Genomic DNA, 16,998 nt, shown 5'->3' with positions numbered 1-16,998 from the left:
CTGGACTGTGGAGGAGCTGGGACTCTGGCACTTCAACTACATGAAGTTGGACAGCGCTTGGATCTTCTCCCTTTTTGGAGCCACTACTTAGGTGAGTGAAAAGATGACTCCCTTCCTGGACTCTGGAGAGATGAGTTTCCAGAGAGGTCTCCCCTTCTTGGAGGAGGCCACCTGAGCATTCATCACTGGGCCCTTTGGCTGAGGGCTAATTAGCTTGGCCTGGGTTGAGCCAGGGGCTGGAGCAAACATTTAGTGTAAGTTAGATAATTTCTCTACCCTCTTTAACATTCCTCTCCTTTCACTCTTTCCCTCCTTTTTGGCAAGTAAACTGATAAAAAATAATTTTTCCCTTGAGATATACTAATTTTCATAATATAGGCAAACACATTCTCTTATATGTAATCAAACCATAAATTGAATGCCTATGCTAGTTACCCTTAGGCAATGTTTTCCCCACAATACTGTTGTTGCTGTTTGTTCTTTTTTGAAGAGAACTAATGACATCACCAGATGATATCTAGACTTTCCCATAAACTGAATTTAAGTGTCACTGAGTTAAACAAAATCATTAGTTTCACTTCCTTGTCCAGAGTCATTGAAGTACAATGATAAGGCAAAGTCAGGATGATGTGGCATGATCCCAAAGTTAGTAGATGATACAGGCATCATCGATATCTGGCCAAGTTCTGAGCATTCTATCATAGCTCATAGCTCCTACTTTTGTCACCTTCGTAGTCATGGAAAAAATTATTTGCATCCACCCATTCCAGCAGAGGAATTACTTACTCATTTGGGGTAAACACCTCTATAACTAACTAATACATTGATGACCCATTAGTGATCTTCAGCCTGGTTTTGTTCACCTGCTAGTGTTCATGCCACAGCTTCTTGGGCTCACAAGTGAGAATTGACAGCCAAGTGAACATCAAAGGTGGATAATGAATTCTAAAAAGGCTCTGCAAGTCTTCGTAGGAGCAATGCTAGCCCTCCTTGGATATCCACACACCTCAAAGTACATTTGCTCTCTTGTCGTATACTAGATAGAGCACTGGATACGGAGTCAGGAAAACCTCAAAGTTAAATTGTATTTCATACACGCAGTAGCTGTGTGATCCTGTGTATAACATAACTTCTATTGATTTCCATTTCCCTATACTGGTAATGTGATAAGTTTAGATGGCATAAGAGGTCCTTCTTATCTTGTCTATGATTTGAAAGGCAATCAGAAAAAAAGAATAATTAATATGGGGTCAGAGGACTAGGGTTCAAATATCTCTGCTACTTATTATCTGTCTGACCTTGGGGAAGTCATTTCATTCTGTGGTCCATAATGCTTTTATTTCTACAATTAAATGACTGTTACAGATGATATCCACTATACATTATAGGACAAAATCTATGATCTTGTTCAGATTACATATGTATTAAGAAGGAAATGGAGATATTCAGGGCCTAAGTTTTGTAACTGAATAAATGCTTCAGAAGATAGTGTAGATGAAGGTGTGTCTGAAGAATGTACTCTCAGCTGAAAGAGATTCAGCCACAGAAAGACTGTGCTTCAGAAAGTAAATTCAAGGTGGGAGTTTTACTACTTTAGGTGAGTAATAGATGGAGAAATTTAGCCTGAATTTGGGGAATGGTGGGATGGTCAGCTCAGGAGAAAAACTATCTGGATGATTGAAATTAAAAATAATAAAATAATAATGGCCATCATGAAGATCTCAGTTTCTATATACTATATATTTATCCTTTATACTTAAGATTTCATTTGATCCTTACAACAACTCTTGGAGATATTTTCCTTTTTTAAAAATACAAAGTCATGGGGGCAGCTGGGGTAGCTCAGTGGATTGAGAGTCAGGCCTAGAGATGGGACGTCCTAGGTTCAAATCTGGCCTCATACACTTCCCAGCTGTGTGACCCTGGGCAAGTCACCTGATCCCCATTGCCCACCTTTACCACTCTTCCACCTAGGAGCCAATGCACAGAAGTTAAGGGTTTAATAATAAAAAAAATAAAAAATAAAAAATGAATTAAATATAAAGTCAGATAGACAGATAATAGTTGACATGCCCAGGGTCAATAAGTGTCTGAGGCTGGATTTAAAACTCAGGATTTCCTGACTCTAGACCCCACACTCTATCCCCTACAAAACCTAGTAAGGCATCATAGTCAGAGCAATATTAGAAGTGAGTGAATGCTTGAATGAGAGATTATTGAAACAATTATAAACTGTGAAAGCTAGAACAGGTCTTAGATGTCATTTGAATAGAGAACAATAGAGAAGTCTGCCAATGCTCAAATATAGCCACAGAGTCATTGTGGCTTTTTGTGACAGGTAAGCTACTAGAGTAATGTGGTACAGGAAAGTTGCTCATTGTTCAAAATCAAAATCAGTTTCAAGTCAAGTCAAAGAGAAAAAAGAAATCTCCAATTTAAGTATAAATGACTATGACTTTCTATCAGAACCAGATTTCCAGAGTAGACATTTAATATCAGTCAATTTATTCCTTGATACATTTTTGAAAAGACGATCTGAGCTTGTGAGAATTAGGATGGTTTAGTCATCTCTTTAGGTGGCCGTCATCACTTAGAGCTTATGGCCTTGAGTCGGCCTAATGAGGAGAGGCATTCAAGTCCCTGAATCCCAGTAATGGAAGCCAAATACATAGCAGGCGAGTCTGAAGAGATGAAGTATGAAATTTGATAGCAGAGAAAATTCTAGTGATGATACACACACAGTGGAGATGCCCAGGAGTGGACATTAAAAACCAGAATAGACAATGGCCGACTATCATCAGAAAACTGCATATGTCTGTTTCCTAGGCAGCCATTTGCTGTTCCATGGCCTAAATCCTTCTCTACCAAGGATGAAAGTCTTCTGTTAACTCTACTGAACTCTGATGTGTCCTTCACAGTAGAAAAAAATGGGAAAGGCTGTCTCATCTGATTCCATTTAAAAGGGCAGCATAAAATGGAGTCCTAAATAGTACAAAATGAACAACTCCTCCACAAAAACTAGTACTCTATGAAATACCAAGTGACATATCCACACGTTTCCCTCAAACTTTCTGTCAAAAGCACTGGGAACACTAATATGCTACTGGAGGAACTCTGAACTGATCCAACCATTTTGGAGAATTATAATTATAGTGTTATAAAACTGTGTATGTCTTTTGATCCAATAATACCACTATTAAGTAAATTTCCTAAGACGATCATGGAAAAAGTAAAGGATTCTTTATTTTCAAAAATATTTATTTAATTTGTCTTTGTGGTATCAACTTACTGGAAATTCAATCAATAGGGTATAACCTACACAAATTTGTTATATGATTATGATGGAATACTACTGTACCATAAGAAATGATGAACAAATTAATTAAAGGAAATGGAGAGAGCTATAAGGAGTTATGATAAGTGAAATGAGTGGAACCAAGAGGACATTATATATAGCATCAGAAATACTGTTTGAAGGTCTTATGTCTGTCCACCTCCAAAGGAAAAACTGATATACAGAAATAAATGAGACATGATTTTACATGAATATATATATATTTTATCAAAAAAATGATTTCTCTAATGGAGGATAGTGAAGGGAAAGAGGAAGTTACCTAGGCATTTTTGTGTAATAATAGAGTAGTAAATATTTTTTAAATCACCTGATGCTCAATTCCCACCAGCTCAAAAGGGAATTTTCCTCAATAATGAATGTTTGGGGAATCTTGATGGTTATGTGGATGAAGAGTTAGAACCAGAGATGTAGGGTTCACAGGACACAACCACAACTGCCTAGCATTTTCTACTATTATGCTTTGGGACTGATAATTAATATCAATTCTATGAACATAAAGGTTTAAAAATAGCAAACATGCATTACTTTACAGAAAAGTAGTCAAGGTAAAATGAAAAGCCATAGATAGTATAAGTGGAACTGGATTTGAATCTTGCTTTTTAAAAATCCTATTTGTTTGACTTCCTGGAAGATATTTGGGTTGGATTTTTGCTTCCTCCACTATAAAAAGAGGGTAATGGACTAGATTATCTTTATTTTATATTATTTTATTTTAACCTACAAAATTTTGTTTTATTCAGAATGGGCATGAGTGCATAACAATGTCATCTGGCATTTCTGTTATTTTAGAGATCATCAACACAGAACAAATACTGGCAATTCTGTTATTCTAGAAAATAAGAGTTTCTCGCAGCTAGATATAGAGTTGGTGTCTAATACCCTACTCTACTCCCAAGAGATCAACTCCATGAAGCTTTTAATTTTAGTCTATTTCACTGTTACCAATCTGAGGAAGATGTTACAGTTTTGCTGACCTTAGAGATGGGTTAAACTCATTTTCCTGCCATCTTATAGGGAGATAATATGAAATACAAGTACCTAATGTCCCTAGTTTGGATCTCTTTGTGACTCAGGAGCAATTTTGTGAAGGTAAAGTGGGATAAGTCTGTAATAGCCAGAAAAGAAGTCAGAAACTCTCTACTCAAAGTTTAGGCATGGGGAGAAAGGGATTAAAAAAAAGAGGGAAAGAAGAAAAATGTAAAGTCAAGATTTAAATGGTCCCCGGTTATTTTACCTAGTCAAGGGGGAGAGATCTTGGATCACAGTGAATGGTATTCTTGCTGCCTTCATTAGCACAGGCTCCAGAGCTGTCTTTTAAGCACAGTCTGGAGTTCAGTTATTTTAGATCACCAGTATTAAGAATCTGACAAATTAACCTAACAGCTATCATTTTGATTACTTCAACCCATTTGATTACTTTGAGCTCCTTGAAACATATATGTCCCCTTTTATGAAGGGGAAACCTGGGTCACCAAAGAGGCTTTTGCTATGTCTCCATTATCCATGTTCTTCATCCAGTAGGGCCAGTGTGAACCTCCTTAGGCCCCAGAAAGCCTGAACCAAGTAGTGTGGTTATACTCTTCACCTGGCTGGAGCAGTACACGAGGAAAATGTAGCTTATTGACTGCATCTGGCCAGTTCTGGGTCTCAAGGCAAAAGCCTGAGTATTTGGATACACAGCACCCCCCTTTCCCTTCAGTGTTCCATTCAGGAAATTGACCGTTTAAAGCTGAACCCCGGGTGGAGTTGTATATACTTCTAGTGTCCGTCCAGTAGGAGGATGACAAACCCTTGCACAAAAATGCTTCTCTTGTGAGTCCTTCAGACAGAAGTTATGGTCAAAACCACTGATCTGGAACTTCTCAAAGTGCTTTCCAAGTACCACAGGCTTTCTCAGGTCAAATGCAGTCCCCTGCACAGATTCCACTTTTCTAGTTGGGATCAGAGTACCATCCACAGGCAAATAAGCTTCAGCATCTATACAGATTTCATGATCATATATATTTGGAGAACCCTGGCCCGCCAGGTTGAAGAAAAAGTGGTTGGTCATGTTGACAGGCATAATGCTGCTGGTCTGGGCTTTGTAATTCACTGTTAACTGCCCTCCATTGAGTGTGTACATGACCCAAACTTTCAACTTGCCAGGGTAGTCTACCTCACCATCTGGACTGATCCGGGAGAACTGAATATGATTGAGGAACAATTTACTTCAATTGGAAAAGGTAAATGTTGAGAAATAGCTTGATCCAGACCTTCCAAATTATAAAGGTAATGGACACAGTGGACCTGGGCTTAATTACCTTGGTGGCTATACCAAGGTGGCTATAATTATATGTTGAGGGTTGAAGTAAGTGACTGAATAAATAACTAATTAAAGTGGGGGAAGTGGGGTGCCAAAACTGTTAGTGGTAAAATGGGATTGGTGTGTCAGTTAAGTGAGTAAACTGAATAAAAGGAACTGGAATGGGTAAATGAATAAATGCAAGTAACAACACTTAGCTTGGAGTGGCTGGATTAAGAGAAAACTAAATAAAAGCAGGGAAAACACATTGAATATGCAGTGGGTTCAACGTGTCAACCTAGGTGTCTGGGTAAGGATATACAATGCAGGATTGTGATAACTGAACTGTTTAATGATTAAATGGGATGGGGAATGAAGGGAATTTGGTAAACTGCCTCTAAGATCTATAAATCTCCACCCCTTGATATAGGGATGGATTAAACAACTCTAGTGGCTAAGATTTATCAGCAGACTGCTAACAGCAAGGTCTTGCTGGGAACAGGGGAATCTCACAAAGGTGTCCAGTGATGAAGTCTTCAAAGAGATACAGGAGACTGGAAATACAGCAAGTTAATCCAAATATGAAGAGAGGGAGATGGGTTGGTCTTTGTGTCCACCAAAAAAGACAAATCCAAGTATCTACCTCTCTAATTCACTGGGAAGCTTGATAGAAGATGTTACTCAGTCCAAGATCCAGAAAAACAGCTTCACAGATGATGTGTCTGACCAAACCTACCATAAGACCAGGTCCTCAGAGACAGGTTCATACTGTCCACTCTCAACGATCTAAATTCCATTTGCAGTAAAGCCTTCTCTTTGCTAACTAAGATCTCTATTTCTCTATAACAGAGTCAAGTTCCACCCTCTAGGTCCCAATAGCTTGACCTAAGTTATTTTCTCTGTATCCCAGGTTTGAGAATAGGGAGGATTTTAAAACATTAAATGATGAGATGGTTTTTGTCCCCTAAAGATATGAAGTATTGTATGAAGTGTCCTGAAGATGAGTATCCCAATAAGGAGAGAGATCACTGCCTCCCCAAAACAATTACCTTCCTGGATATCAAAGAACCTCTGGGAATGACTCTAGTCTGTGTGGCTCTTTTGTTCTCTATGCTGACAGCTCTGATTCTAGGAGTGTTTGTGAAGTTCTGTGACACACCTGTAGTGAAAGCCAATAACAGGATCCTCAGCTACACTCTCCTCATTTCTCTCACTTTGTGTTTTCTCTGCTCCTTGCTCTTCATTGGCCGTCCCACTGCAGCCACCTGCCTCCTCCGACAAACAACATTTGGGATAGTGTTCACTGTGGCTATTTCTTCCATTTTAGCAAAAACCATTCTGGTAGTTCTGGCCTTCAAGGTTACAAAACCTGGGAGCAGGAGTAAGGTATGGCTGCAACCTAGAGTGTCCAACTGCATTGTTTTTCTTTGCTCTGGAATTCAAATGACTCTGTGTTGCATCTGGCTAGGAATATCTCCCCCTTTTCCAGACACTGACACACATTCACAACCCAATCAGATCATCATTGAATGTAATGAGGGCTCTGTCATTGGTTTCTACTGTGTCTTGGGCTACATTGGCTTCCTAGCACTGGGGAGCTTCACAGTGGCTTTCTTGGCCAGGAACCTGCCTGACACCTTCAATGAAGCCAAGTTCATCACTTTCAGCATGCTGGTGTTCTGCAGTGTGTGGGTCTCCTTCCTGCCCACATATCAGAGCACCAAGGGCAAAGCTATGGTGGTGGTGGAGATCTTCTCCATACTGGCCTCCAGTGCTGGGTTACTGGGCTGCATCTTTATTCCCAAGTGTTATGTGATTTTGTTGAGGCCAGTTCAAAACATTCAGGAATGCATAAGAAATAAATCAAATTGAGACTTCCTGGCATGGAGCCAAAATGGAGGAGTAATGTGATAATGAATCTACCTTGCCTATTCTCAAATCTAATCACCAAAAGTGTAAACAACTCCACTCAACTCACAAGTTGGGAGATCTGTGACCCATGTGTGCTAGAGTGAGTGACGAATCAGAATTTACTGACTGCCTCCTGGGTAGCCCTAAGAAAAGCATCTGTTGTGATTGGACATGTAAACTAAGAGGCAGGCACAGGAAGTGATGCAAAAGAAGATCTTTAAATGAGAGTTCAGGGAGTTCAGCTGGATTCTCTTCTGGTTCTTGCTTGAACATGGAGGGTCGCTGGACCTGGGATCCTGAGACCTCGGTGGGACTGTTCTTAAATCTCTCTCTTAGAGCTACACATGGTGAGTGAAGAAGGCTTACTGCTTTAACCTCCCAGGAGACACTAGCTTCCTGGAGTTTCCCTTGATTGGAAGAAGCCCTTGTGGCTAAACCCCTTGTTAATTAAATTTTAGTCTCTCCAGCTGGGCCTCTGGAGCCCTGACATACTAAAGCTAGATTTGAATATAAATCTCTTACTCTACCTTCTTTTCATCTCTTTACTTCCACTCTTCTGCTTCAATATTTTCTTTTTATTTTCCTTTAATCTATTAGATCCTTCTACAGGCACTTCTGTGTGTTTGTAAGCTTGAAATATTGGTACATTTGGGATTGAGTTTATCCAAGGAGAAGCTTTAGGAATAAACTCTTTGCTTTTGGGGTTTAGCTTTGAAATTATTGTTATTTTCCAATAATTAATTTCTAGTATAACTTTTACTTGTACCAAATTTTGGAGGGCTTCCTTGCTTGCATGCCTAAGGATCTTAATGTTTGTCTTTCCTTCCCAACTTCACATGTGAAGATTTGATTTGTATTGTCTGTTTCTTTAGCAATTGGTGTTTTAAGTTGTCTAGAACACCCTAATGACTTTGTTTCCTTAACTTTTACTTTTGATCTTATTAGTAATTGCTCTTGAAACATGTTTTCTGTTTGCATGTTTTGATTTTGCATGTTTGTTGATTTTTTTTGTCAGTGTGTTTTAAAGATTTATGGTTTGAATTTGCTTCTTCTTGTACTTTGCATGGGTTAATGTCTTTGCTTATGCTCTTTCCTATTAGGATAACACTTGTGTTGGTTTCCCATGCTTTTGTAAGTGCATTTATATTTGTTTGTATTTTAAAGAATCTTTATCTGTTATCTTTGTCCCATAAATTTCATTTTTAATGTCTTCCACATCTTCGATAAACTGCATCTCCTCTTCTCTCATTTGTTTACACTTATTCTTTGCTTTACCATCCCTATTATCTATTTTTATGTCCCAAAATGTATCCTTTTGGTTTTCTTTTGCATTTTTGTCTTTGCACACCTTTTCTATTGCTTTGATTGCTAATACTGCTTCCTGGCTTCATGCACTAACTTGGGTTCCAGAATAGCGAGGCCGGGCTCCCTGTAAAATATACTTTTCCATTGTTTTGGTATCAGGGATATCATTTGTGCTTCTTACATTCCCAGAATTTCCACAATCATGGTCACAGCATCTGTTACTTTTTCTTGAGTAAGAGTTATTCTGGCTACATCTTGAGTTTGTGTATGTATTGGTGTAATTACTTCTCCTGATATTATTGTTGTTGTTGTTATTAAAATTAATCTGTTCCTTATAATAACATTTCCGTACAAGGTGACCCACTTTCCCTCATAAAAACATCTATTATTTGGAATTTTTCTGTATTGATACTGGGTTCTAGTGTTATTTTTAGTTTGTAAGGTGGGTAAGATTTTATCTCTTAAATTTCCTTTTGTTTGTTGTTTTCGCCTCTTTAAGCTGTCTTTTAAGAACTGAGATGGTATCATCTTTGTTTTTCTCTTCTTGTTTTTCCCTTTCATTTGAACTCAAGCAAACTTATGAAGCAGTCTTAAATCCTCTAGAAACAAATCCTCCCTCCCATAGCAATGAAAATTAAAATAAGTTCTGATGAGCAAATTGCTTCCCTTTATAAACTGCCTCCAGATATGTTGGCAATTGGGTTCTTCCCAGATTATTGTTGGAATCCCTCTAAGTTTCCCCAGCTATTTGGTCTTTTTGCATGGGAAAGCATTGCTTCAGTGTGGTCCTTTCTATATCTCTTTAAAAATGCATCATTCCCTGGGTTAGATAATTCTAGGTCTGAGTATACTGCTGGCCATTAGGTTAGGTTGTTATTATCCTTAGTTTCCAGGATAAATTGCTTGGCTTGTGTGGATGTAAAAAGCTCCCCTAAAAGTATCTCAATGTCCCTGAATGGCAGATTATAAATCTTAGGGCATGTTTAAATTTCTTGACACATTTTTGCAGATTATTGTACCAGTCAGGCATGTATTTCTTCATGCTATCTAAGTCCCCACTAGAAAATGGCTTATGAGTCTTTAGGTGGACTATCCCAGGATCCCCTTGCAAAATGGTTTGGTCCTGGAGAGTCAAAATGGGAATTTCTGCCTCTGCTCCTTCTGTTGTGTTGTCTTTTGGTTTTGCATTTGTCTCAGCCCTCTACTGGTTTGCACCCTCTGACTCCACTAACTACATGACTGTCTCTGGTCCTTGTACCTTTTTCCCCCTTCAAGGGTTTTCCAATTTCTACTTCTATCATTTTAGCTAATTCTTCTTTTATTGTGGTCAAGAATAGTTTCTCTTCTGCCTTGTACCCCAAGATTTGCCCCACTAGCTTTTTTTATGGTCCAGTAGAACTGTAAGAATAATGCAAGTACAGCCATGGTTGTAGGTATGAATGCGAAAAAAATTTTTAGCTCTAGATTCAGCCAATGCTATGTGTCCACCAGGTGTATAAGTTGTAACAAATAATGTGGAATACTTTCTATCCACAGCCCATAGAAGATGCTCCAAAAAGAATATAGCATTAAGTAGCTGCTGATCAATATAAAGAGAGTTTTGCCAATTGCCCATTCCATAGTTAGGCTTTGATGACTTTGCCTTTAAGTATGTCTGTTAAATTTCTTCTCAAGAGAAGTATATCCCTTGAGAGTTGCTATATAAGCCCTACCCAATATGGCTGCTGCCTATCTTTCTCATAAGGATTCTTATTAAATTTAGATTTTATTTTAGTTCTTCATGCCTGGCTGGCAACTTGTAAGAAATGGGGTGATTAGAAAGTGTGAGGTGTAGTTAGTAACCCACTAGAAAGATGTAAAATGTCCTTTGCTCCCTCTCAGCCACCCCTCCTTACTAGGAGATAAAATAGGGTTTCTTGAGAAAATGGGGGTCACTGTAATATCGTGCCAGGGTTGGTGAGTTAAAGGGAAGTTATCTGCTCAAGAGAAATTGAATGTAACACTGCTAGGATGTTGGTGCCAGTGGGGGTACCCAGAAATCTCCCCTTATTTCCCAGCTATAGGTCAGGCTAAAATGGAGGTCATCCTGCCCCCCTTCCTTAAACTTCTCACTCTGCCTCCCACCAATAGGATACACACAGATCTGACTAGAGAACTAAATGGTTTTAATTTCAAAATTGTTAACAAAGAAATGGAAATGGGGTTCACATGAAAGAGGGTATAGGGCAATTTCCTAATCTCCCCCAGTCCTTGACTATGCCAGGTATCCACAGAGATTCAGACCTCCAAAATCTCATTTTTGCATTCCTCAAATGCAGCTTCATTGTCCTATGGCCAAAATTATATGTCTATACTATGAATGATATTAGATTCATAGGGACATTGTAGGGCAAAGCCCAAAACAAATGGGGTCCAGGGACCAGCTCTCCAACAGAAGTCCAGACACCCCTGCCCAACTCAATTGAAGCTGTTGTAGAATGTTGAGTTAACTTTAGGAACCAGCATAAATCCAGAGTCTTCTTAGGAAGTCTGAGGAAAAAACTCTAGGACTCACTTCAGAAGGTCACACAGCCCAAATACAATCCCTTCCCACCTTACCATCCCTCCAAAGGTGTTCCTTCTTGCTCTTCTTACCCAGAACCCTGTGCTCCTCACCAATGGTCACTGGTCCTGCCTCCTCAGTGTTCCAACTGCAAAGTTCCAGAATGCCCTGGCCTGCATTACATCTTTATACCAACCCCAAGGAAACTTTGTCTTCCTACCATACCAATTCCTACCCATACTGCCTCAGTAAGCATGAAAACAACTCCAAAGAAACTGAGACCACAGACTGATTCTGATTCCTATGATGGCCTTTTCCCCTTAAGGGAAGTGTCCACAATAGGACATGATGGGGATGTGGTAACATTAAAACAACATACGTCTTTCGCACCCCAAGATGTAAAGGAATTAAACAATATAGTCCTACCTATGAAGAAGATCCAATAGTAGTAATAAAAAAGATGGCTGATTTTTTTTCACTATGACCCTTCTTATAAAGATGTTGAAAAATTGCTCTAGCTCTTCCTAACAGAATGTGAGAGGAATAAGATCATCTCTCATGTTAACAAACTCCAAGGGCACAAGGTAGCACACTGGCCATCTCAGGATTCTAAATGGGACTATAACTCTGAAGAATATGCACAATTAAATTGTGCTAGGCATGCATTTCTTAAAGCAATGCCAGAATGCTCCAAAAGGCTGGGTACATGGACCAAATTTGAATGCCTTACATAATCCGATGATGAGACACCCTCCCAATTCATGGATAGTCTCATTGAGCTAGGAGGTAGATACCTGGACCTTGACCTTTCTACTGAAAAGGATATTAGGTAAATAGGGGCACAATTTGTCAACAACTTTTGTAGAGTGTTCCCAGATTACTTTAAAATGCATTGCCCAATGTGGCCTGAGATGGATCTTGAAGAGTTAAGGAGTACTGCTGTTTTTTTTTAAAGGCCATAAAGGAAAACAGGAAAAGACTAACGATTTACTGGGCAAGATTCAGAAGGCACTAATATCTTTAAGTGATAGATAAAGTGATGGATAAACAAGAAAAAGGGCATGATACTCAACTTGCCCTTCTCCAAGAATCTAACTCTCAATTCCTTACCAGCCACATCTTTGAGAAGAAGGGCCACATAATGATGAACTGTAGGAATTTGGTCCAGGCAATCAGAAATAACTCTAACAGCTATAAAAATTGGAGGAAAGAACTCTTGGATTCATTTCTCACATGTAAAGAGAGCATTTTCTATTCAAACTGATTGACTGTTTCCTCTCACATGAATTGGAGATACTAGCCCATAGACAAGTGGAGACTGTTTTTTGGAAACATATTATACTTTTCCTGAATTTTTATTTTATTATTGCTTTTCCTTTTATTTTTAATAGAATAATTGATTCTTTCCCTTTCTTATTTCTTATACTTAATGTACATACAAACAGTATTAATCTTTTTTTGATTTTCCTGTAATAGAAGGTAAAAAATATATTTGTTATAATATAAATGCATACCCAAAAGCTTTAGACTATGGAAACCTGCCATTTATTGATAAATCATATAGGACTATGATTAATGCTTGTGTCTGATTTCAGGAGAAGGGAACAAAAGAGTTATTATATAGTACAAAGAAGCACAAGGTCAAGGAGACCAATCAACGCCAATGGCATTGATAAGAAGCTGCACAGTGCCTAGGAGCACAAGGTCAAAGAAGGACCAAACCAATCTACGTAGGACTGTTGAACTTCTACGCCAATATGAAAAGACTTGAACCTAGTGTGAGACTTGAGGTTGCAGCACTTGACATATGTTAAGATGCAGGACACCTTATACCACACTCCTTGTGAAATATTTTCTATCAAGTACCTAAAAATTGGCTGTACTGACTTGCCCTACCTCTGAGAAGGAAGGTAAATCAGACAAGGGAATGACACTTCCCTTTTATAAGTAAATCTAGTGCTTTTTTCTCTCTTATAGTATGGCAATTTCCTACAGTCCTGGCTGCAAATGGGTAAGTGCAATATTACTGCATTTTGATCTACAGATTTGTGGAACAGAATTTACTTTAACTAGATCTCAATACAAAGATCTTTTATGAAATTACTTTAATTGGACCCTAATACAAGTGCCTATCATGAAGAAATTTTTATATACATAGGCTTTTGATATTTTGATTCAGATTTTGAATTTTTATTTCTCCCAAAGTTTAATTTTTTCTTCTTTATTTTTCTTTTTATGTTTTTGGTTTTTCTTTTGATAATTGACTCATACACCCCCATGACTCAATCATGTATCCTGAGTTGATCTGAGAGGTCAACACCCTCTTCAGGGGGATTGTATTTTCATAAAAATCCAAGATTTAAAATTTTGTTTGAGAAAAAATTTCAAGAAAATAAGTTTTCTAACTCCTTGAATCCAGAAAATGAACTGCTTGGAGAAAGATACCTGCAGAATCTACACTGAATCAAGAAGATCCACAATGAACTCTGGGGTGCAGTTGATTAAACTGAAGGGTGTTGAACACAATTATTTTGAATATACACATTTATGCCAAAGGGGGCCTGTCCCCTAATTGGCTTTTTCTCAATGTGCCTAACAAAATATTGGTCTGTCTGTCTGTCTGTCTCTCTCTCTCTCTCTCCTCTCTGTCTTTTTTATTTCCCTCTTATCTCTAACTATTGTAGTTAGAAGATTCTTAGAGGTACAAGATGATTATGTCAAATGATCAGTTGGGGAGATCAGTATCCCCAATTGATCACAGGGATGATTGTGAAGATGGAATTGACTCTACCCTGCCCATTTTTAGACTTAATCACCAAAAATGTAAACACCCCACTTACACCTGAGTGGGGGAATTCTGTAACTCATGTGTGTGAAAGTGGCTGATGAATCAGAATCGATTTACTGCCCCCTGGGCAGTTCTAAGCAAAGCTTTAGCCTGAAATTGATACACATAAAATGGAAGGAATGCACAGGAAGTGATGCAAAATAAATGCCTTTTAAAAAGGTGTTACAATTTCCTGTGAACACTTCTTCAGAGCTCTGAGCCTGAGTTGGATGCCCTCTATTTCACCTAGAGGAATTCTGGCTGAGGACCTTGGGCTGCTTTCTATTTCTCTTTAGAACTACTATGTGGGTGAGTGAAAAAGACTGACTCCTTGCTGGATTTTTCTGAAGGGACTCTCCTCTTGAGAGAGGTATTGTGATTGAAGACCTTGCTTTATTCATCCCCAGGCCCTTGGCTCTTGACCCTCAACTCAAGGCTGATCCCCCTCTGGCTGAGGACTAATTAGCTCTGCCTGGGTTGAGTCAGGGGCCAGAGTAAAATATTTAGTGTGTTAGGTTAGATATCTTACCCTATCCTCTCTGATTTTCTTACTTTCACTCTTTCTATATTTTGTAAATAAATTACCATAAAAGTCACTTGGAATTCATTAAATTAGTGGTAACAAAACTCTTAAATATTCAGTCCAACCATAATTTTTTACCATTTACATTCCACTGCAGCCACTTGCTTAATCCAACAAACAATTTTTGAGGTTGTGTTCACTCTGGCTGTTTCTTCCATTTTAGCAAAAACCATTCTGGTAGTTCCGGCCTTTAAGGTTACAAAACCAGGGAGCAGGAGTAAGGTATTGCTGCGACCTTGAGTGTCCAACTGTACTGTACTCCTTTGCTCTGGGATTCAAGTGATTCTGTATGGCATGTGGCTGGGACTCTCTCCCCACTTCCCAGACACAGACATACATTCTGAACCCAATTAGATCATCGTTGTATGCAATGAAGGCTCTGTCTTTGGATTCTATTCTGTCTTGGGCTACATTGGCCTCTTAGCTTTGTGCAGCTTCACAGTGGCTTATTTGGCCAGAAGCTTCCCTGACATCGTCAATGATATCAAGTTCCTCACTTTCAGTATGTTGATATTCTGTAGTGTGTGGGTCTCCTTCCTGCCCTCATACGAGAGCACCAAAGGCAAAGCCATGGTGGTTGTGGAGATCTTCTCCATCCTGCTATCCAGTTCTGGGCTACTAAGCTGTATCTTTAATTCCAAGTGATATATTATCTTGCTGAGTCCACATAATGCAAGAGTAAAAAGTATTTGGCTTGAGAAATCGAAAGGATTAGCAAATGGATAATTGTGGAAATATATGAAACCACACTGACTCAGTCTGGTGATTCAGTTCTGGAATTAGCACACTTATCTTGGTATTGAATTATGAGACTAGTCATAATTTTTAACTATGAGAATTTTTTCAATTTTGGAAACTCAGAAAAAACTGTATAAAATTTTTTTGAAATTAGCCCTTTTTCAATGGGAAAGTGGACCACCTATACATCCTCTACAACATATATATAACATATAAGTTAGGGGCCATCAAATCCACCCTGTCTGACATGGTCATGGGGGAACCTCGAGGAAGTTCATGGCAGCCTCAGGAAGGATGGAAACCCACCCACTCAGATACACCTGTGTGACTCTTCTCTTACTAACACTCCTTATTATTGAAATTATTGTGATCAATATCCCTACTCAGCCCTAGGGAAATATAGAAGAATAGTAAAGGCTGTTACTAGAGCTTTTACAGACCCCCCCCCTACAGACTCCTAGGAAATTCCCACCTTTGCATGTATTAATACAGAAATTCCCCTAAAATCGCCTCATAACAAACCATCAAATAGTGAGTTAATGTTTAAGATTTTAAACTCTAGCAAACTGCACTAGGATTTTCCATTCCCTTACACAAAAGCGTACATAACAAGAAACCAGAAACAATAAGCCTACCACACCCCACCCCAATCCCTAATTCAGTATATTACAATGGAGAAGTAGCCTTCTGTGTATAGGGCAGTAAACCCCTGAACTGTTCTCTCCACCCCATAGCCTGGGAAACCTCAAAACATACCTTTGAAAAATATTGAAAGTTACTGGAGAATGAAGATTTGTTAGTAGCAAAGTTAATGTATGACTTAATCCATTATCTCCAAGAAAAGATGTATGTTGAAAATGAATTTTCATGCTAATCTTATGTATGATCTCAAAGCCTATAAAAATAAACCTTACTTGAGGCAAACCAGAGCAGTCTCCATGAAGCCTGCCTGGCTGAAATTCAGACTGACTGCCCTCATTTGTCTTAACATGCTGACACTGTCCCACCACTGAGATTATCTGGACCTATGGGAGTTCTACTCCTGCACATATACCTAAGTTATCTTAACCACAAATACAGTCAGATACTAAGACTGATGTAAGGAGTTTTCTTATAATTAGACATCTCAAGCAAACTATATGTTTTATCTTAAAACTGGACTCATACTGATTAATTAATTATTGTTGTCATGTTTATTTGATTATATACACACACTTGGGAGGAGTAAAACACCCCTTTTTCTGACTTTAAGAAATTTCACTGTTTCATTCTTCCTCTCCCAACATGGAAAGTCTCTAATTACCACTTAATTAAAAATCAGATTATTTATACAGTATAGTTTTTTAATTAATTGGTTTTATGTGATTAATTTTTTTAATATATAAAAAAGTACATCTTCTCTTGTGCTTGAAGTCCAGGTGTAAGATGATGGAGACAACCTTGTCCTAATCTGTTA

The 16,998-nt window shown here is 38.5% G+C and overlaps 1 protein-coding gene and 1 pseudogene across 1 annotated transcript in view; one reads left to right on the top strand and one right to left on the bottom strand.

Annotated features, from left to right (window-relative positions):
- Nucleotides 1-15,530, top strand: part of LOC123232493 (vomeronasal type-2 receptor 26-like) — a 34,956-nt gene extending 19,426 nt beyond the window's left edge. Inside the window, exons 6-7 of the mRNA XM_044658944.1 lie at nt 6,607-7,462; nt 15,467-15,530. Coding sequence (XP_044514879.1) covers nt 6,607-7,462; nt 15,467-15,530 — 920 coding nt within the window. The remainder of the gene's footprint in view (nt 1-6,606; nt 7,463-15,466) is intronic.
- On the bottom strand, nt 4,894-6,403 carry LOC123232587 (annotated as a pseudogene).
- Nucleotides 15,531-16,998: the final 1,468 nt, after the last annotated feature.

This window comes from Gracilinanus agilis, chromosome 1, assembly GCF_016433145.1.
Source record: "Gracilinanus agilis isolate LMUSP501 chromosome 1, AgileGrace, whole genome shotgun sequence".
Lineage (NCBI taxonomy): Eukaryota > Metazoa > Chordata > Mammalia > Didelphimorphia > Didelphidae > Gracilinanus > Gracilinanus agilis.
This window is presented reverse-complemented; position numbering and strand designations above follow the sequence as displayed.